This window comes from Lolium perenne, chromosome 5 (assembly GCF_019359855.2).
Source record: "Lolium perenne isolate Kyuss_39 chromosome 5, Kyuss_2.0, whole genome shotgun sequence".
Taxonomy (NCBI): domain Eukaryota; kingdom Viridiplantae; phylum Streptophyta; class Magnoliopsida; order Poales; family Poaceae; genus Lolium; species Lolium perenne.
Genome location: NC_067248.2, coordinates 224841715 through 224864133, shown reverse-complemented (window position 1 = coordinate 224864133; position 22419 = coordinate 224841715). Strand labels below are relative to the sequence as shown.

General features: G+C 44.2%; 1 protein-coding gene across 1 annotated transcript; it reads right to left on the bottom strand.

Annotated features, from left to right (window-relative positions):
- Positions 1-5906: 5906 nt before the first annotated feature.
- LOC139831757 (uncharacterized) lies at positions 5907-8729 on the bottom strand. Its single transcript, XM_071821081.1, has 5 exons — positions 8646-8729; positions 8077-8258; positions 7638-7840; positions 6197-7442; positions 5907-6120 (listed from the first exon to the last, which is right to left on the bottom strand). The coding sequence occupies exons 1-5, from the start codon at positions 8727-8729 to the stop codon at positions 5907-5909; spliced, it is 1929 nt and encodes a 642-aa protein (XP_071677182.1).
- Between the last annotated feature and the right edge of the window lie 13690 nt (positions 8730-22419).

Here is a 22419-nt window from a genome sequence, read left to right as displayed (position 1 = left end):
CCTTTATAGACGCCTCCTCCCACTATCTCTGTCACTCTCACTCGCCTACGCAACGCCGCCTCTCTCACGTCCCATCATCTTCTCCAAAGCAAAAAACCCTCTCCCTCTCCCTCTCCTCTGCCGGCGAGATGGACAAGGAGAATGCCAATCCCATCGTCCACGGCGCCGTCGGCTCCAAGCGCGACGTCTCCCTCTTCGACGCCGTCCCCTCAACGGACGTCGCCGCCGTCCCCTCAACGGACGTCGCCGCCGCCTCCGCCGGTGCATCGGAGGCTGCTGCCGCCGGTCGCGGTCAGATCCCGCCGGGATATGACCCCTACGAGCCGGTGCCGTACGTCCCGCCCCCGAACCCCTACGACACCTCCATAGAGGACCCATGGAACGAGGTAACTACGGTTTGCTTCCTTTTTTGTTCCCCATTCCTTTTTGAACCCTATTTGTGCTGCTGTAGATGGATCTGTGGATGGATGAGTATTGAGCTAATATTTCCGCCGATTTTATTCCATTTTGCTTTGATCCCTCCTTGATTTCGTTTAAGATTTGGGGTTCGGCCGTTCGGTTAATTTATGCAAGTAATAATGGGATCTCAATCAGTTAATTTATGCAAGTCATCATAGGATCTCAATCAATTATTTTATGCACGAATCAAAAGATATCAACCGTTTAATTTTGCAAATAATCTGGAATGTGTTCAAGTTCAGATCTGGAATCTGTTTCTTTACCTATGATGAATCGGTGGGCACAGATTTTTACAGGGAGGGTTCAGCGAACCATTTCTGTGTACAAATCTGTTGTGCATGAGCTTTGGTTCGCTTACACCGTCCCTGTAGACATATAATCGTGTCCACTCTAACTGAGGCTGCCTCTGTTTTTCCTAATTTTGTTATCATGCACGTTAGTCATCGTTGCAACTCATTCACTAATAAATTCCCGTTTGATATGGATCAGCTGTCTGGCAGCGACGTCGGAAGCGACGACGAGCACCATGACGTCAAGACTCGTCAGGTGCTGCGGAGGCTGCAGGTCGGCCAGTACGTCTCCTACCTTGCCGTCGCCAAGGGTGTCTACAGGTGCCCCTTCTGCACTAGGAGGCTCGGCGGCACTGACTTCAACTGCCTCCTCACGCATGCCGAGAACATCGGCCACACCAACCCCAAGGTCGGCGCGTCGGTGAACCCCAACTCCTTCCGCGCCAAGCACTTGGCGCTCGGCATGCACCTCCGCAGCATCCAGCGGGTGGAGATCTCCGGCGGGCGCATGCCTCCGCTCAAGCCCAAGGCTCCCAAGGGGAGCAACAAGTGGAGGCAGAGGCAGATGGGGTAGGCGGAGTCCTGGACGTGTCTTCTTGCTGCCTCCTCCATTTTGTTGTTGGGATCCCTTTGTTGTTAGCTAGGGATCCCTCGTTGTTATGTTGTTAGTATAATGGTGTTTGTCTTCAGTGAAGAACCTCGAACCCTACTATGTTTGGCTGCTGAATGTAGCTTATTATCTATATTATCTATCCCTATTCTACTATATGACCTTGTGAATTTATCGTACATTCCCTGTAGATTTGCTTCTAGATTTAACTACATACATATGGACCAGATGGAGTACTAGATTGGGCTCCCTACTAGATTTGCTGCCATATTGGGCAAACAACGAGGGCCAAAAGGCACAAATAATAATTGAAGAAAGACAGAAATGCAAGCTTCTCTAGATTTGATACTAATTAGGTGAAAAAAGGCAGAGAGAAGGAGGCAGAAAAGGTACTCTTAAAAGGGAAATGCCAATGGCCGAGAGAGACAAAACCCAGCTCCTGCTCACGTGCAACCAAACGCTATCTCGTCCTGTCCCACGCAGTCCCTTTCTACCAGTCCCACGCGACGCGGGCCCACACGATGCGGCCCCACACGTCAGCACGGAGCGGTCAACTTAACGGGAATCCTGCCGTCTGAGCTGCTTCTGCGGGTTTCAAACAAGCACTTGGGGAAAACTGAGGAAAAACTAAGGAGCTGGGGAAAACTGAGCACAACTAAGGAACTGAGGGCATGAAAATAGAAATCCCTATAGTTTTTTGGCACGGAAATTAGCACAAGAGTGTTCTTTACACAAGACCCCCTAGATTAACGATTTGAGATCAGAGTAAAATGAGGAAAATTGGTAACTTCCTAAATTAACATATCAAATCCCACAAATCTCTCTGGTTGACTCTCCATATATGTGCAACCATCTTATATTAAGGAAATAAAAGACATTGCTTCCTAAATCTAAGCAATCGTTGGGATCATGCATTAGGAATCCCAATTAATTGTTTCCTTTTTGTATGAATTTTTTTCACGCATGTCGTGTGGGAGCTGACCGGTAGAGGGGATAATTGAAAAAGAGCCAAACTACAACCTATAGGCATTATAGAAAGGAACGGAGGGAGTATTTTTTATTTCCAAGTTGGTGCGTTTCCTATTTCCGAGCCGGTATGGGAGGATATACTTCCTTATTATTTCCTAGCATGGTGCCTTTCCTATTCAAGGTACTGCAGCCGCGCACCGCCCCCTTCGGCGCAAGATCACTTCCTCGTCCGGCTCCGGCCATCCTGGTGCACCATCCCAGTTTGCTTCCCCAGCCAGCCCCGCACGCCTCCAGGTCGGCCACACTCGCAGCCTCAATCTCCATGGGATCTCCTCTGAGAACCGCCCTGCCATGTCTGCTCCGGACAATAATCCTCACGCTCCGCTGCTGTTGGCAATGCCCACCCCTCCAGCGATGGTCCTCACGCAATCCTAACTAGCCCGCCCACCCAACGCATGCGCGACAGAGAAAGCCCTCCTCCGGCCACCAATCCCCTGCAGAAACCCCCTCATCCTCATGTCCAAGGTAACCAATCAACCTCGTGTTTCACTATGTGACCAATTGGTGATTACCTCGACTCGCTGGACTTGCAGTAATGATCTAATAGCCCCTCATGTTGTGACATGTCTCCTGGATTTATTTCTGTTGAATCCTGATGGAAAGCTCATCGGCAAGATATCCATGATGTACATCAACAATATCATCAAGAGCTGCATCGCCAACGTGACAGCCAAGCTTGAGATCATGGAGCCTTACCGCAGCGGTTTCCTCTTCGTGTGTCCCTCCCTCTGAGTCAAGTCTAAGCTGATGCCATGTGTAGTAAACTTTGGTTCACGAGAAGAGGAAATTTACTCGAGATTTCCATGTTGATCTGCTATCAACTTGCACCATATAAACTTTTTCTCTGCGTGCCATTGGTAGATTATTTTGCTAATATTACTACTGGCACCATGGGATGCAGTGCCATTGCCTACTGATGCTACCTTAAGTACCCTGGTAGTTTGTGAAAGCATCTAGCTAGCTACAGAATTACCGTGATGGTTATTAATTCTGTTCTTTTTGGTGCAAGCGACCAGCGGGAATGCACGCATCTGTCTCGCTTTCATCACCGCCTCCAAAGAATATAAGTTGAAACTCGTGATTCCCACGTCCATGAGCATGTAGAGGAGACTCCTGCTCAAAGATTTCGGCACCGAACTCGTCCTTATAGCTGCTGCAAAAGGGATGAAAGGCTTATTGGATAAAGATACATAGATTTTGAACAAGATTCCTAATTCATACATTCACGAGTAGTTTGCCAACCCTGCAAACACAAAGGTAACAAGGATGTAGAGCTGATGTGTCAACTATGTACGCACTCTAGCTATGTCTAATATAGTTGTTCCCTCCTACATTTTTGTTTCTCATCATCTACAGATATGAAGTTAAGAATGTTGAAGATGTATGTTTGTTGTGTAGGCTAGGGATCTCCTCCGGTGCGGCCATAAGGGTCACCAAGAGACCAGAGAATGTCGGGAAGACAAAAGTTGTAATTAAGCGTACAATAAAATTGTTGAGTAGTTTTGATCTAGAATTCTTGTTTCAAAACATTGAATGACGGTCGGTACGGTGACATTGCATGTGATATTCCCGCACTTTGGCGAGAGGTACCTCCGTACCTGTTGTCCGTGTTGTTCTTCCATCCAGAAGAGTGCGAGGGGATGCAGGCTGAGGCATGAGCTTATGGATTATTTTGGTTCTTTCCCGAAATAAAAAATTGAGGCGTGAACTTATGAAATATTTAGGTTCTTTCTTGAAATAAAAAATGAGCCATGAACTTATGGATTATTTACGTTTCTCTCCTGAAATAAAAAAAATGAGGCATGAGACGCTTGATTGCTGGACTAGGCCATATGTGTCCGTTGATATTGATATTGATTGCAAGGAAAATAATTTGTTAGACAGGTTAACAAAATGGCTATGTTGGTGTTTTCAAATGTTTGCATTTGACATGGTTCTGTTGTTTTCATGGCAGTATATATTTAGAAAGAAGCATGGAGCCTCTTTGCATGTGCATAGAGTGAAGGACAAGCATACTGACATGTTTAAATCATGGATTGACAACCTTTCGTAATTTTGTTTTTTCTTTCTCTTTTCTGTAAATATCCTTTTTGTACAGTTGGTGGGGTTTTAATAAAATGTTGTGGGGGTTTTGCCCCACAGTTTCATGGTCAAATTTTTTTTAGAAAGAAATAAAAGTAGAATGTGAATGTTGTTCTATAGATCTTTTACATGGGGATTCTGCAGTCGTGAAGTGCTCTTCGCAGATTGAACCTGACCATATAGTTGAATGAAATAGCCCGTGATGTTAATCAGTTTTGAGAATATTTACACACTTGCTAGATGCAAGAGGTGTAATACATGCATTGGCATACAATACTTCACGAAATGTCCATGAGAAGCTTTTGAGGAGCACATCAAAACATTCTGTCATTACGGTAGAATTTCATGGTATTATTGATATGATAGTGCCATCTTTGCATTTACATAAATCTGCTGAGTGATCTTCTAACGTAGAAATTGTTAAATGAATTGCTACTTTTTACTCACAAATTCATAAATATTCAGTTCAAGTACATTTTTTTTCATGTTTGACTTGATTGTTCTATTGGTAGTGGAACCAATGGTTTACAATTGCATTTGCACTATAGAATGATTGTAAATGCACTATGAATGGAGTGGAGGGCATCATCACTGGGGACAACATTGGTGTTGATTTGCTCTGATATGCTTTACATGTATTAAGATCCTAGGCATATATTTAGATTCTACTCTTGTTTGGATTCACGACTTCATATTTGGTTTCCGGTGTGCGACAGCTCCTAATTATACTATTGTTCGGTGGCTTAATATGCGTATAGTGTTTAATTATGTGAAGTGAAATATGACCTTTTTAGAACAATGTGTGGCAATATTTTTTGGTTTCTAGGTGTCTGACAGTTCTCCTGATTATACTATTGTTCGGTGGCGTAATATGCGTATAGTATTGAATTGTGTGAAGTGAAAAAGGACCTTGTTAGAACACTACGTGGAAATATTTTGTATATTCATGAATAGTTACAATACATTTTATGTTTATATGTGCAATGTGTGACGTTGAAAAAATATAAGAGACCGTAGCAACGCACGGGCATTCAACTAGTATAACTAACAAATGAACATATGAATGGACAGAACTACCCTTCAACATGTTGTCCAACTAAATACTGACTATCTATGGGTTACTCCAAACAAAAAAAAGGCTATAGTTTCCCCACGATACAAGCAAAATAACAACAAATATATATTTTCAGAATAACTCACAAACTGATAACAATAAGATAGTTTCACAAACTGGCATAAATAAGATAGTTTCACAATCTGACAAACCGATAGCATGAGGATTAGTTCAACCAGGTTCTAAAGTAGTTCATGAAAGCAAAATAAACGTGAGTAGACAGCCATTGGGAGCTTGTCTCTCACGAACACATCCACCAAATTGTGAGTTTGCACCTCACATACACTACAAATAAAGGAGTTTTTGACAGCCACAACCAAGTTCACAGTTCACTTAATTTCCTCTTCTTCGGAGTCATCTTTTTCTTCTTCGCTTTTGCTGGAGACTTCGGTGGTGTACCGGCAGCTTGGCTCCTTGTGACAGGTCCTGGACTGCTAGTTGTGGCAGCGTTATTGATCTTGGTTGGTGTAGATGGGACCAAGTTGCTAACGGAAACATCAAACCATGGCGATGCATTCTTTTTCCCCTTTCCTTTCCTACAAGATAAACAAATTTATATGTAAGAGAAACATACTGTTAGAACTAGAAACAACAAGTATGATTTTTTTTTACCTTTTCTTTGTTCCATTTCTCGGACAGCCAGCTTCTCTATGTCCAAGCTCTCCACATCTTTTGCATTTGTTCAAGGACCCCTTCCTTGATCCACCTTCCCACCAACTCTTCATCCTTTGTTTCCTTATTCTTCCAGCACCCTTTTTGCCTGTTGGAATTGGTGCACGCAACACAAAGCCCATATCCACTTGTGGCCACTGATTTTTGTCTGTAAGGGGCTCAATTACTCTTTCATATGCTGCCTTGAATCTTCTAACAGAGTAGTACTCATGTACATAATCCTCCATGTTGACAAAGTTGCGAGCTTGCAAAATATTTATAAAGGCTAGTGCATGGTCACAAGGCTTGCCTGTGTGCTGCCGTTGGAGACATGTACACTCGTGTGTGAGTGTTTTGACAACATGTCTTTCACCATCTTTGTTAACATTGCTCACTTCCCCACTCCAGTCAGCTGATGCTTTTGCTTTGAGATGTCCTAGCCCTCTCGTCTTTGCATTCAATTGGTGTATGACAAATGGCAGAATTATACCAACAAATCTTTCTCCAATCATTCTCCTCTTCCTAAATAGCTCCATAATCATCTCTCTAATCTTGTCAGCTAGCTGAACAATTGGCAAGTCTTTGATATCTCTCACCCAAGCATTAAAACACTCAGCAAGATTGTTATTTATATAGTCACACTTGATTTCAGGGTTAAACATGCATCTCATCCATAGCAGATTATGGTAATCCCTAAGATAAGGATATACCTTCTCGGATGCCTCATAGACCTTCGCCATGTGATGTTGATATTCCTCTATCCTATACTCCCTAGCAGCAGGCCACAACCGTCCAAAGACGTCACCATGAAAATATTTCTGGAAGTTATGCCACATGTGCTTAAAGCATTCACGCTGCTCGGCTTGAGGAAAGACCCTTTTAACAGCATTTTCAAGACCCTTGCAAGCATCTGTACAAACAGCCAATACCGAGGGGTCGCCTATTGCCTTCTTCACTTGATTCATGAACCAAGCCCAATTATCTCCATTTTCAGATTCAATAAAGCCATACGCCACCGGGAACATCCAATTATGACCATCCAAAGCAGTGACTACAGCTAACTGTCCATTCCATTTTCCATTCAAATGAGTTGAGTCTATGCTAATATATGGCCTACAATCATTTAGAAACCCATCTATGCATGGCTTGAGAGCAACAAAAAGTTTGCTGAAATGTACTTCACCTTCAATTGTGGTTGTATCAATCTCTACAATACTCCATGAGGATACAGTGTTCCAACATCCATCTTTGGGTGTCGTTCATCCCACACAATAAGTGGCTCCTCTGTAGCCTTATCATCAACAAACATAGCTGCCCCTTCACTATCATTTAGGGCATAGTTAGGAATAGGAACAGCTGGCTTTAGATCAACATCTCTCTCGTTCTCCTCTGTTTTTAAAACCAAACAGAGCAAACAAGGCTTTCTCATCCACCGGCTTTTCATCCGGGATCCCCTTTTCAACCCCATCATTTTCAGGTTCAATGACAAGAGAAAACCAATCAACAATGGGACTAACATTGTCTACTTTATTGGCTGAAATCACTCCGGTGGTTAGGTTTGTCACAGTGGATTGACTAGAATCAGGAACAAACATTGCATCAACCCTATTTCATATGGACAGAAAAAATCAGAAAATTGGCACAGATGTAACACCACATATGCATACATCAAATAAAATAGGGGAATATGATGTTACCTTTTCAGATCCATCATACCCCTTTGTCAATCAAACCCTCTCAAATCCCCATATCAATTTCGCACATCTAGGGTTTCAAAGAATCAGACCAAACATACCAGAGGAAACAAGCAAAATCAATTGGGAAAAGGGGGAGAAGCTTGCCTGGGCCATGGTGAGCTGGAGGCAGGCGTGGGGGAGCCGGCGGCGGGCGTGGGGGAGCCGGCAGCGGGCGTGGGGGAGCCGGCGGCGGAGCAGTCACGAGCAACGAGGGGGGCGCGGCAGCTGTCTTCGGGAACGGTTCGAGAAGAGGAACAGTGGCTCGGTTGGGCTCCCAGGTCGTGCGACTAGAAGAAAAGGAGGAGGGCAGAGCAGTCATTTCGGAAATAATTAGACTAATATATTTGATTAGCAGATTAATGAGTAATTTTTAAGGCCAAAGGGGGTTGTAAGGGAGCCAGGCCAACAAAGGGGCTTATGTTGCCAACGCTCACCAACAGGGGGGGGGGGGGAGGATTCCTCACACCGGTGATTTCAGTAGCATAGCTAGTAGGATTTTTGGTCAAAATAAATTGAAACTCACAAATAGGATAGAAATTTAAGTCAAGTTTTTCAAATAAAAATTCAATATCTAACTTGGCCAAAACATCCGGCCACCGAACCGCCATCATAGTGGAGCTACCAAAACAATTTGGACTCCATGGCTAAATAAATCAAATGAACGGTGTTGGCACCTGCATCACCTTCGGCTTGACGATTACTGATGGCTCCACCGGCACCGGTAGCTCCTCCATCATCGGTGGTGTTGCCGCCACCATGGCCGCTGATGCCACCACTGCTTGGGAAGCCATCACCTCCTTCCCGATATGTTCACGGTACATATCATGCCATGCCCTCGCCAATAGATCTATTCACGACATTTCCACCGTCAGGATCTTTGATTCTTGCGTTATTTTTGCCAATGCAATGTGCGATGCTTCATTCATGGTCTTCATCATGCCGACTTGGGCTTCCATCTTGGTGGCTTCCAGTTTTTCCCTCTCGAGCCCCAACTTCGCATCTTGCTTGTCCAACATGACCCTCCACATAGCAACACCCTTTCATTCCTCTCTTTGTTGTTAGAGGAGAAAGAGGAAACCATCCTCTTAATGGAGACTTCAAGGACCGCCAATGAGGATACCCCCATTTCTCTCGGCCTTTTTCTTCTTGGTGCCGATTATGCGACTGGCCGAGGCCGCTGAGGGGCGGGAAGGAGTCCATTTCCTCAACGCCGAGAGTGAGCCTGACGTTGTCCCATTTCTTGCAACCATGAAGCTTCTTGAAGCAATGCATAAAGGAAAAAAAAATGGTCCTCTTTCTCATCCTTGTAGGCGGTGAGTGTGTCATACATCTTGATGGAAAGTATGAATTAGTTTCTTTCTATGTCAGCCCTTGGCTACATTGTGGAACTATATCTAGTATTAGAGTCTGCTTCAAGTAGAGATGTGGGCAGTTCTTCCCCAAGTACCAATCCTCGAACCGTTTTGCCCCTGCTCTCTCTCCCAGGCGGCGGGCAGCCAGATCCCATCTCCACCGGCGTGAGATCTGGGCCCCTCTCCCTCCGCTTGCCGCTCCGACGGCAGGAGGGGGAGGGGACCTCGTTCCTCCTCCGTTTTGTAGTTAGGGCTTGTCTGCTGTGGTGCGTCGTTGGGGTGGTGGGAGCGGCGCCCGGGCAAATAAATCTGCCACAACTCCACTCCCACACCGACGGTGACCTTCACGGCGGCGTCTCGGAGTTGTTGGCAAAGTGTGCTTGTCGATCTTTCAGGTCGGCAGCTTGGTCTTCTCGCCGTTCTTCAGATCTGGCGAGATCTGTTTCTCGACGTGTCACTGGCGTTTGTCGTTGTCCACGACGATGCTGGGGGCCGGGGCGAGGTGGTTCTTCTGGAGCGAAGATGTTGGTCCGGAGGTGGTGGATATGTCGTTCTTCTCCGACTCCGTCGATGGGAGGCGGCGTATCTTGGTCCAAGACAGCACGGGGACGTCCCCCGGTCGACGTGCCACAACGACATGTGCCTTGCTGCTTGCAGCAGGCCTGTTCATCGACTCACAAAGCCTCTTTGGCGATGGTGCTTTTTTTGGATCTTGCAATGGTGGAGGCTCGGCGTCTCTTCTTGCGTTCGTCTCGGGGGCGATGGATTTAGACGGCGGCCGCTGGCTATGGTGGTTGCAGGAAACTCTAAGGATCGTTTTGTATTTCTCGATCTTTTAAGATTTTATCTGCAAATTCAGTATAATCAGTTTATCCCGGTTTGTCTTTTAGTTTCCACATATGTTGCTTTATGTAACTTGGGTTTCGGTTTCGATTAATGAAATATGTGGTTGCTCTCAAAAAAAAAAAAGAGTCTGCTTCAAGTATGAATTACGCTTTGGTATGTTGGTACCATTTAAGCTCATCCTTGTGCAACAGACATGTAATTTGCACATTAAGTCTAGTCTTAAGCTCAATTTCACTCAAACTCAAAGTACGCATTTCCCAAATCCCTCAAGGTCATCAATTATTGATGAAAGTCGAAGTTTTTTCTTTTTTGAGGATGCCGGTTGTATGGCGTGCCCACCTTGGTTGATGATGCAATTATAACTGAAACAACGAGAATTATGCAATTATAACTCGTTAATTACCCGATGCTAGCCAGCTACCGCCCATTCTTGCCATGCCCCGCTGGAGAACCGGTTATTGCATTGGGCCGTTGGTCACTTGGTCTCTCCTATTCTTCGAGTATGAATGTTGTGCTTGGCAGCCGGTGATGACTGATGAAAATGTTTGCAAGTCCTTCATCACTGAATGTGCGATAACAAAGTGATTTTCGTCCATTTCAACGCCCAACTGTTGTCCCTAGACGCACCAAAGCATGATCAGAATCGCACGGTAGAAATGATCGCAGTTTGTTTGAAGGCAACTAGGCAAAGCTAGTTGTGTGTCGGTAACATGTCCAATGTCCCCGTTGAGAGGAGTCGCCATCTGTGCACTTCGACCGTCCAGGACGAGACAAAACTCGTTCGTCCTGAAGCTGTAATGGTCGCAGCAGATCTTTTAATCCAATAAATCTCGTCCAAGACAACCACGAGCATGCATAAAGAGTGCTCTTGGATCCATCCTTTCCAGGAACATTCGATTTCCACCGTCCGTCCAAGTGGCCCGGCAACATCGTCATGCCACATGGCAGGTACGCTCGCAGGTCCCGGATAGGACAGACAAGGATGGCTCTGTTTTACTCCAGCGATTAGTTAGAGGCATTTTTAGTGGTTTGACGTATTTTAGATATTGGAGTGTTCGTTTTAGCATGTTTAGGTTAGGCCGCGGATACAAATTGACCATGTTGCATGAAATGTCCGTTTAGATCAGGGCAGTCCAGTGGCCCGAAGTATTTTGGTCCAACCGGGCAATTTTCATTCATTTCTTACATTTTCATTTTCAAATAATACACATGAATAGGAAATAATAATGTTGCAATATAAATAGTGTTAAGTTCCTTATTACACCCAATTAACAAATAAACAACAACGTTCATATGCAAATAAAATTTATAATCAAACAAATAGAATTTCCAAAAAAAAAAGATGAACACAATTCATAAATAGACAACTTAAATTCTCTGCAACGACTATTCCTTGTTCTCCTCATATCCTGCCAATGTCCACTTATGCTCAATAATATCCGCTTAGAGACCAGCGAATATGTGGCTATCACGAAGCTCATTGTGCATATGGAGAAACTCCTCAAACGTTGCTGCCCTGGCTGCGGCTCGACCAACTCACCCTAAAATTGACATCCTTAGTCATGGAGGTTGTCATCATGCTCTTGATCAACGATCATGTTGTGCATGATCACACAAGCAGTTATCACCTCATACATGTTTGAACATTCCATGTTGTAGCATATTGACGAACAATAGCCCACCGAGCTTGTAGCACACCAAATGACCGCTCCATATATTTTCTGCAAGACTCTTGCCTCTGGGCAAACCTCTTCGTTTTCTAATTTATAGGATTACGGATTGTCGTTACTAGTGTACCCAAGTACAGATAGATGTCATCAAAAAGATAACATGACTTATGTATGCATTTTCATTGATCTCATAGCTAACCACATGAGCACTGCCTTCTACAAGCCTTGAAAATACCCGAGAGCAATGGAGCACATTGATGTTATTGTGGGAACTGGCTATGCCAAAGAAAGAGTGCCAAATCCACATATCATGTGATGCCACTGCCTTAAGAATGGCAGTGCAACCCTTGGTATGCCCGCTATACTGCCCTGCCATGTAAATGGACCGTTTTTCTACTCCTAGTGCATGAAATCTATGCTTCTGATCATTCCCGGAAACCCTCTACCCTCGTCGATCGACAACAGTCTGGCAGTGCCTACAATAGTTTTCTCTCTCAAGTAAAGATAGCCGAACACCACAATAACAGCTCGGCATAACCTGTACATTTCCTCCAGGCATGTGGTCTCGCTCATTTGCAAGTACTCATCAAGAAGATCGCCAGAAACTCCATATTCAAGCATACGAATAGCTGCGAAACACTTCTGGTATGAGGTGAAGTCTAGCTTACCAATGGCATCAGGCCTACATCTGATGTAGGGGTCATAGTCAAGAACGAGTCTCTTGACATCCGATACCGCCACCGGAATAGGGCCTCCGCGAAGACCGGCTCGGTGGGGTGGAAGTAGTCCCGATACAGCCGGCAGTGGCCACCCTCTCGATCCCGCTCCAGGTTGTCCCTGCGAGGCCTCTTGGAGCCTCTATGCATCGGCATATGCATATCAGTCTACTCGTGGATCAGGGACGCCGCAGCAACCATGAGCCCTGAAGAGGCACATGACTCCTCTTCGGACGAGCTGTCGAGGACGTTCTTGACGAAGAAGTCAATCGACTTCTTGAGGTCCATCTGCGAGGCAACATTTATGAGTCAATGGTATGCCTTCTCCAAGCAAACGACCAAAAATATTCCATGATTTCATACTTAGCAATTGGCCGAACGAGTCGTGGGCAGGGAGGCCAGCGAGCGGTTCCGAGAGAAATGGCGGCATGGGTAGCGGCGACAGCGAGGCCAGCGAGGGCACTCCACGACACCGGCATCAATAGCGCTCGACGCGCGAGCTGCAGGTCGAACAAGAGGTGCTTGCAATGGTGAGGAGCAAGGAAGGCATCGTCGCTCTAGGGTTGCATAGGGGAGAGAGGGCGCGAATGGATAGGTGGTTTTGGTGTTCCTGGTGGGCGAACCCTGGGTCAAGTAGAGGAGAACGCGCGCGGACTCGCTTGTTGTCCCGCCGACGCATTTCGAGTTCAAATTTGAACTGCGAATGTGTTAGCGTGGGCACGCTGGTCAGTTTGGGTCGGGATGCGAAACTGGAATTTTATATAAATTCTAATGGACCGAACGAAAATGAACACTTTTAATCCGTTCATGTGGGACCGCTGGAGATGGGCTTAGCCCTCTATTACACTTGTGATGAGCATGCGTTGGCTCTTTTGCACACAGCTAACCACCATCGATCCATCCATGTACTACAAGAAGCCGAAAGCCGGCGCTCCGTACGTATGTATTAGATGCGTCTGGCATGGCTCACATAATTGGGGTGTACACCGGTGCCGATCTAAATTATTCGGTAGTTCCTAGTTCCTACACATTTCCAAAACCTCCATGGACATGGGATGAAATGCCTAGGACCGCATCAATATGTCTTCAGCGATAATGAAGTTATTATAAATTAAATTACAAGGCCTCATAGGAAAAACGGAATCAAAGGAAGAAAGAAAAAAAAAATCTCCGGTGAGAGTTCAATACATGAGCTTTAGAGCATCTCTAACAGAGCCCGTAAATCCCGCCGGAACCGAACTTTTCCGGCGGATTTACGGGTTCGGGCCGAAACTGGCGCAGAACAGCGCACGAAAAAGTGGGTCGGCCCGAATTGGAAGTTCAGGGGCCCGAACAAATCGCCGCACGGCCCCTATTAAAAGGGTTCGCCGAGGGGAGTTCGGGTCGCAAACCCTACTCCTCTCCGCCGTCTTCTCTTCCTCCGCCGCCGCCAGTCCCCCGCTCCGACGAGCAATCCACGCGCAGCCAGCCACCACACCTCCAACCTCCGCCGCACGATGGCCTCCGGTGGAGGTGCTGGCAGCCCAGCCGCCGGATTGGGCGGCGGGGAGTCGCCGCCGCGTCCGCCCGTATTCCGCACCGAGGAGGAGCGGCGGAAATGGGTCCGCTCGGAGGGCGCGCGCAAGCGCAGCGCCCGCCGGTGGACCAACAGGGGGCTCACGCCCCCGGGGAAGCTCGCCAAGTACGCGCTAGGAGGCGAGGGGTCCTCCACCGGCGGTTCGCGACGCCTCCGTTGGTCCGAGTCGGAGGAGGAAGAGGAGGAGTCGGAGGAGGAGGAGGAGGAGGAGGAGGAAGAAGAGGAGGAGGAGGCGGAGTTGGCTGTCGTCGCGCATATGGCGGCGACGGTCGTGTCCGCCGAGGACTACGTCCACGACGACGAGGAGGAGGACGCGGTTGTCGCTCAGGTGGCGGCCGTGTCCGCCGCGGAGGCCCGTCGACGCTGGCGCCTCGACGAGGCCGACGCCGTCCGGCAGGTCCAGGAATACGAGGCGGCGCGCCGTGAAGAACGCGCCCGCCGCTTCCAGCAGGAGATCGTCGACCTCGACAACGACTAGGAGCTCCAAGCGTCCGCCGCCTCGCCTTCCACCGCCACCACCGCCGACGTTGCCGCCTGGCTGCTTTTTGGGCAAAATTAGATCGCGCTGCTGCGGATATTAGTTAATTTAGGTTATTAGTTTGAATTATGTACTGTTTGGTGCTCAATCGGAGCAACAACTATCGTCTATTTGTGTTCATCGATGAATTCTCCCGCGAGATTTCTGATTACATGTTTTCAGTTCGTGTTTTACGGTTTCTGTTCTGCGCCACTGCCAAAAAGGGACAAACTCTTGTTTTCGGGAAACTGGATCCTTCCAGTTTGCGTTTTTTCGGGCTCTGCTAGAGATGCTCTTAGCGCGGTCTACCGGGAGCAAAGTTGATGTGTACCTACTTTCTGTAGCTAGGTTGTTGAAATTCAGGTTCAGAAGTGGCCGCATGGGACCGGGAGAAGTAGGGGCTGGGAGACGTGACGGCCAGCTGAAAAGGTCACAGCTCCGGCGTTGCAATGCAATGTGATCAAGTGACGAGCCTAGTCTGATTCTGTCACGTCACCAAGAACCGCCGGTTGTATACTTGTATTGCCTTGCCACCACCGACAGCCTCTGCCGGTAACCGACGGGCGGGATACCAAGTCCGGTCACCAAGAACTAACTCACGCATGCATGCAACACTTCTTGAAGTTTAGACTGATCGATGCGTTTCCTATCAATCGTCAACAACATCCCTTAACCATGTCGAAAGTGGGTTTGAATTTTTTTAATGCACTGCCACTGTGATTTCATCAGGACTTCATTTTTTAAATAAAAAATATATTAATATCAAAAGATACCAATTACACACAGGTTCTGCAACAATGCAACACCATAGTGGCAGTACGGATACACACAACCAAAAAATAGAAAAGAAAATTAAGAAATAAAAGTCTCCCTACAACATCTCAGACCTAACAACAGCAATACATCCACCACCAAGACAACAATTGAAATAAGACTCTCCAAAAGCGGCGCCTCCAAGAAAGGAACGGTGCATCAGCGCCGTCATTGCCTTACCAAAGATCTTAGGTTTTCACCCTGAAGATAGTCCCTGCTATCAAAACAATGCATCCAACAAGATCATTGCCACACACAACCAGTTAAGGCTAGACCTTGGATTTTCACCCTGAAAGGTACGACTCTGAACTTCACCTGTGTTGTCGCCCCCACTTTCATACCACTGCTTGCGTAGCTGGAAACACCAAGCAAGTCCCTCAACATCGCGGAGACTTGAACCTCCCATAGCTAGTCATCCAATCCGTCGCCGCTAGGCCTAAGGGACGACTGTTGGGGCTTGGGGATGGGGTCCTCCGTCGCCGCTCAGGAGGGGGGTGGCAGGGTAGGTAGGGTTTCGGGAGGAGGAGGTCTCAGAACCGTCCGTTCGAACTTGATCTCCTAGAGTGAAAAAAAAATCTAGCTGCCAATCGGTAACTCTTTATCTCACAAAACGGTAGTAAATTTAATATACTTCGTTCTAATTTGGAAGACAGAATTGACTGTTTTTTTATAAGAGCCTTTTTTATTAGACTCAAAAGTTTACAACAAAAAGATACAGCCCAAAGATCCTACAACCGGTCTCTGCACACAACAACGGTGAACGTAGCCGCAAGGAAAGAGGATGAAGATGAAATATAAAGATAAAAGAAAAGGAAGAGAGAAAGAAGACTCAACGAGCAAATTACATGTCTAAAAATGTGAGTAGACAAATTCTATGGTGAAGGTGGACCAACCCGTAGATTATGCCGCCGTCATGCGGAATGAAAATATACTTCGTCACTTCCCCAACCGCCAGGAAACCTTCGTCAACATGATTCATAGTTCCGGTTTCTAAACAACAAAAAACAACCGAAGATAGCGTGCACACTACATGGGAGAAAAATTTTTATCATTAAAAACCTTTCATTTCTGCATATCCATACTGACCATAAGAAGTCAACCTCTGCCACTTGTATGAGGATCTTATCCATGTGATATATGTCGTGCAACCAGTTGCCAAATACATTATCAACAGTGTGAGGCGAATACAGGCTTGAAGCCACCTTGATGACTACCCATATAGATCACGCAAACTTGCATTGCAAGAATAAGTGTTATATATTGTCTTCATGATGACAAAAGCAACACTTCATCGCGATTTACAAGATTGTTTTTGGTTAGGATAACTTCTCGGCGAAGATACCATGTAAAGATTTTAAATTTAAGTGACACTTTGATATTCCAATTTTTTTATTATTATCTATGACCGCTACATTTGAATAGAATAATGCTTTATACATAGATTCCGCTGAAAATCTACCATCCACATGCAGATTCGAACAAAATTCTTCGTGTCCCATGTGATAGTTGGACAAAGTGTTCCATGACGCAAGTCACACACCTCTGAGATCCAACCTAAACAACATGTTTGGTGGAAAAGTTCCAACACCTCCGTGAATGTGTCATCTTTGTTACGTGTGATGATGTAGAAAGCAAGATATTGTTCCCGCACTGGGGCATTTCCAAGCCAAGAGTCCTCCCATAAACGAATCTTTGAATTGTCTTTAATGAAGAAAGATCCATAGTGAAAATGTGTTTTTTTTGGTTGCCATTAGACTTCCCCAAAAGTGTTTCTAGTATAGTTGGGAGACAACTTTTGAGCCCATTTTTTTTCTTAGTAGGTTTTCCCATACCCCTTCCTTGCTAATTAGCAAATATAGCCATTTACCAAAGTGTTTGGTATTATTTTAAGAGTCAGGTACTAAAGGGCACCTATAATACTTCTGTATTTTGTATTCTCTTACTATACACATAATTATCCATCACATGCTAATTATGTTTTGCTACTTCAAAGATGCAGATAAAGGAAGGATTGCAAACTTGCACATGAACCTAGTTAAGACTACCTATAATGAGAGTATCATGCGGTCAATGTAAGAAAATAGATGATGTGCCACTATAATTGATAAAGAGAGAGGTGGTGGTGGTACCATGCTGTGTTATGGTATCATAATGCATAGAACTAGAGAATTCAATGGCATGTGGATCTTGTGCACACCTATGTATTGGGATTATATACATAATTGAATAGGAACATAATATGATACTAATATATGATAATATGTGTTATACAGATAGTATTATTCACTAGTATTATATAAATGATTCTAGTGAATGATGCTTTCCACTGTGACCAACCTAAGAGACCAATTAAACATTTAACTTGTGATAAAATTGCTCCATCATTCAAATTTTTAAGTCAAGTCTCTAGGATGAAGCTTTGCTCGAGTCGACATAGAACACCTTATAAATTCTCTTGCATAGAAGATCTCTAAGAGGACATAGAACGTCGCATGAAATTTTACATCTAGATTTGTAGAGCCTCCTCAGGTTATTAGTCTAGCTTTGACCATGAGTTTGCAACAATTTATATGCCACAAAATTAAACATTGGATTCCCATTTGGAAGAGTTTTCAAATGTATATTTTTTGTACATAGCACACAAGTCATATTTGTGTGGTCAAATGCAAGAACAAAGTTAGGCTCAATTTTTCTTGGACTTTTGTAAGACATGTAACCAGGCTTTGTTTTTTAAAGGATCTCCGGAAGTTGCGATCCGAATGCCCTACATATTCTATATTTTATTTTTTCTATTATAGAAACATGTGTGTTCACACTTCTTCAGAGTGTGGCATTTTGTAGTTCGGGCTAAGTGGAGCCCATTTTAAAAAAAATAAAAAATGGCATTTTGTAGTTTAAGAAAATTACGAACAAAAATTCTACGGGTGGTAGATAAAGATGTACTCTACCATAGAGAAAAAAAAGTAGTACGAAAGACTCAGTATTTTGGGTTGTGCAAAATTCACAAATCCATGGATCTTAAAACGTGAACAATACATATTTTGAAACCTCCAACATTTTCAGAATTTGTCATTTTTGTGTAGCCTCTAATATAACGTATTTCATCCTGAGATTTTGCACAGTGGGAGAGTACATCATTGGCTACATTCAGATTTTTTTGAAACTTTAAATGTTGAACATGAATTTTATTAAAAAACCGGAGTTGTGTAGCTCGGGCTACACTTTCGGTTTCTGCTGCATGCATACTTACACTTGGCACACAAAAATAGATAGGAGCATGCCTACTTCTCTCTATCATTGACTTATCAAACCAATAACATAGATTTTGTTTGCAGTCTTTCTAAAATGTAAGACCAACCTTCACCTGTAGAACAAAATACACATGTGACCAAAGCTAGTTGATGAACAACAAAACACATGAAAGAGGTACATTTCCAGATATATATTCTAGTATTTGATTAGTTGATAAGAAATGCAAAAAAAATTAGGATAAATTCTAAGTTGTATAGTGTAGGATCTTCACTTAGTACATTGATTATTATCTCATCTATTAACTTATGTCTAAATAGTTAATCATGTATTCTAGAAACCTCTACTAGCTTAAAACTCTTTGTCAATATATTTAAAGAAACTAACATAGACACAAACACGTAGGTATATTGTAAAGACATCTAAGTTTTACAAATTAATCTGTGAAGACACGCAATTTTGTTCTTTTTTTTTCTATAATGTAGAACAATTGGGCTTCACTGAAGTTTTGTAGGAGGAAATATCTAAGACCGCTTCCTTCAAAATATGCTTCAAATTCAGCGCAAATAAATTTCCTTGTCCTATATTAAAATTACATAAATATATATCTCAACATTTAGTTGCATCATGGAAAAACAACATGACAATTCTTGATGTATCTTGATATTTAGTTGCATTATTGCATGTTAAACTAAATACAATAGAGAAACAATGGATGTTTAGATCACATGTCAAGAGAATGTATTCTAATTATAGAAAAATAAAAAAGTTTAATATAAAATAATAATGGTTGTATTAATTCTCATGGGCCTATTATTAATTAATTGTATGCACTGTCACTTGGGAACATTAATTGTATGGACCAACCATGAGGTTTTGGGAATGACATTTGGTAAATTAAAGATGGGTATATGAAATGACCTATGAGAAGTTTTACTTGGTTATAGGAAATAAACTTGTGGTGTTGTGGACTGTGTACTGGACCGTGGGACTGCTCTTATAAAGCTGCTAGTTGAGTGGCCACAGTTCTACTAGAAATTGCAAGACAGGGACCTAAAGGGTAAAATCCCTTGTAAAATATTGTCAAACCCAAGAAAGCAATATATCTTCAAGTGATAGATTAGTGAACAAGTTGATCTTTTTGTGAGAATTTTTGCTATAACATTACTAATGAACGTGCATCACTCCTACTTATCACTAGTAGAAAATCTCTCATCAGTACCTGTTCCAGAGGGGCATTCGTACCGGTTGAGCAACCGGCATAAATTATCCGGCACTAAAGGCCCCCCCTTTCGTACCGGTTGCTTACGAACCGGTATAAAAGGGGCTTTCACGTGGGTCACCAGGAGAGCTCAGGGCCAAGGAGCTTTGGTACCGGTTGGTAATACGAACCGGTACCAAAGGTTCCCACCCGCGGCAGGGAATTTGCCCGAATCTCTGCCGCGGCAGAGAATTGAATTTTTAGGGTTTTTGGAGGGGTTTAGGGATATCGGTTTGTTTCATATCGCGTCGATGCACCAGAAACGCGTATGGGTTTAGGTACTACATGAAGATCAAGATGATGCATAGCAAGTTGGTGCATATAATATAACACACATGTAATTGCATAAGATCGCAAATTAAGTAGCACTATGCATGAAGATCGATCTTCATGCATAGTGGTACTCTCCGAGGCGTACTCTATATATGTCTATTACATGTAGCATAGTGGTACTCTTCGAGTCAACTATATATGTAACATGTACATCTTCATTCATAGTGGTACTCTGCGAATGGTGGTATGACGTCCCGAAGGAAAAATCCCGCCAATTCCTCGCCTATTGCTATGAAGCGGTCATCGATTGAGAGCTTGTTCCGCTTTCTTGCCAACTATACAAGAATAAGATACAAATGAATACATGAAACAACTATTACTGAAACTCAGCACAACTTATGATAAGAAAACAAATTTGTGAATATTGTTTTTGTACCTCTTTATTTCTTTCATTATTCGTTCTCTCGCTGACAATTCTGCGGATGTACTCGCAAACGAAGAATCCACAGAGATCGGTCCCTTCTGGTTGTTGCGGGCATTTCTTTACAAGAATATAATTCAATCAAACAATAGTCAAGTATGATAATTAAAGGTGTGTGGACCTAGGTAGTACTACTTACTTTCGCACGCCATCGCAGCTTCGGTGTCCATTCATGGGACTTATCTTCCTTGATGAAAGTTTGCCATACGCTGCTCGACAAAAGAAAATGCATAAAAGAGTCATCAATTAGTTCATAGCAGGAAATTAACGAAACAAACCGATAAGAATTAAAATTACCTTCTGAGCATTAAATAACAAGACACGTATAGTTACGATTTTTTGCTTAGTGAGTCAAAGACTTCAACTTCTCCAATTTCCATATTGATGACGAGAAGAATAAAGTGAAACCTACGCACATTTAAATATGTAGTGTCATATATATAAGTCATTAGTTAAAATTTTGACATACGGTGAGCAAAATATAATGTGTTATAAGACAGTAAGACTCACTCGAAGTTGTAAGGCCAAATTATTAGCTTTTTGTCACGTTGTCGCTTCAAAAACCTTAGCAAAGTCTCCGGTGTAACCTTGTTATAGAGGGGATCTTCTATGGTTTTAACATGCATTGTGTGCGGGTCAATGAACCCAATGTCTGTGATTTCTTCCCTTCTGCATTCGAGCATCTTCGATCTGCATAATATAGCGCACAAAAGATTATAATCTGCAGACAATGAACGAGCTGAGCTAAAGACTTCTCAAATTAAATAAATAAATCACTTATAGACAATAGCAACTGATGATTGATTTGTCGAGGGCCCGGAGATTGTATAACTGAAAGAGTTCGCCGAAGTCAACGTTCACACAGTATTCCTGGAAGTAGTGCTCTTCCCTAACTCGCACCATGATAGTCTCGATCCCTTCCTTTGAGGCATTAAGGTACCACGAATGCAAGTTACGCATACATGTTGGTACCTTCCTGAGATTCTCGACCAAATCTTTCCCTTGAATAAATTGATATGCTCGTTCAGCGAAGGCGTAATCAGTTGTGTCTTGTCGAGAACTTTGAACGGGCTTCCCGTCAAACACCTTGAGAGGGGCGACCGATTGAACGGGTTATTGTCCGAGCTGGTAGACTTGGTGTATCCCTTTTATCTCCCTGATACCCGATTGAACGGGTTTTGTCGCCTCGATCATCTTGTCATACGACCTTTCAATAGAACGCGCATAGTCAGATGGCGGCGATGGTACAGGGTCATATAGATTCTCAACAGTACGCCCAACTTTCACCGGATCTAGTGTCTTCTCGAAAGGTATCTCTGGCACTTTCGGTGCAAAAAAAAATTTCACCTCGGCCTGAACGGCTTCCCTGTTTTCCTCGGGAGTTTTTTCCCAAGGTAACTTCTCAGTAGGCGGCAGTTGTTTCTCCTTTCTAGCTTTCTTCCTAGGCGGCGTACCGTTCCGCTTAACGGACACGGTCTTACGTGGAGGATCTCGAGGTGGTGGACTCACACTGGGGTCCCTCTCAGGTAGGTGTGGACTTTGCTGCTCACGAGGACTGTCACCAGGACTGCCACCAGGAGGAGTCGATGGCATTTGCTGCTCATGTGTAGGAGTCGGTGGCCTTTGCAAAAGGACGACGTACTTCTTCGACCATAGGGCGAAACCGTGCTTGACATCGGCCAGTGTCCTCTCAT

What these genes read in the sequence shown, in the direction of transcription:
- LOC139831757 (XM_071821081.1), bottom strand. Translation starts at nt 8,729, where the DNA reads ATGGTGGCGGCAACACCACCGATGATGGAGGAGCTACCGGTGCCGGTG. An exon ending in TCAAGCCGAAGGTGATGCAG is followed by an intron (nt 8,259 to 8,645) that starts GTGCCAACACCG and finishes CTTTTCTTCTAG; the next exon opens with TCGCACGACCTGGGAGCCCA. An exon ending in AGAAATGGAACAAAGAAAAG is followed by an intron (nt 6,121 to 6,196) that starts GTAAAAAAAAAT and finishes TTTATCTTGTAG; the next exon opens with GAAAGGAAAGGGGAAAAAGA.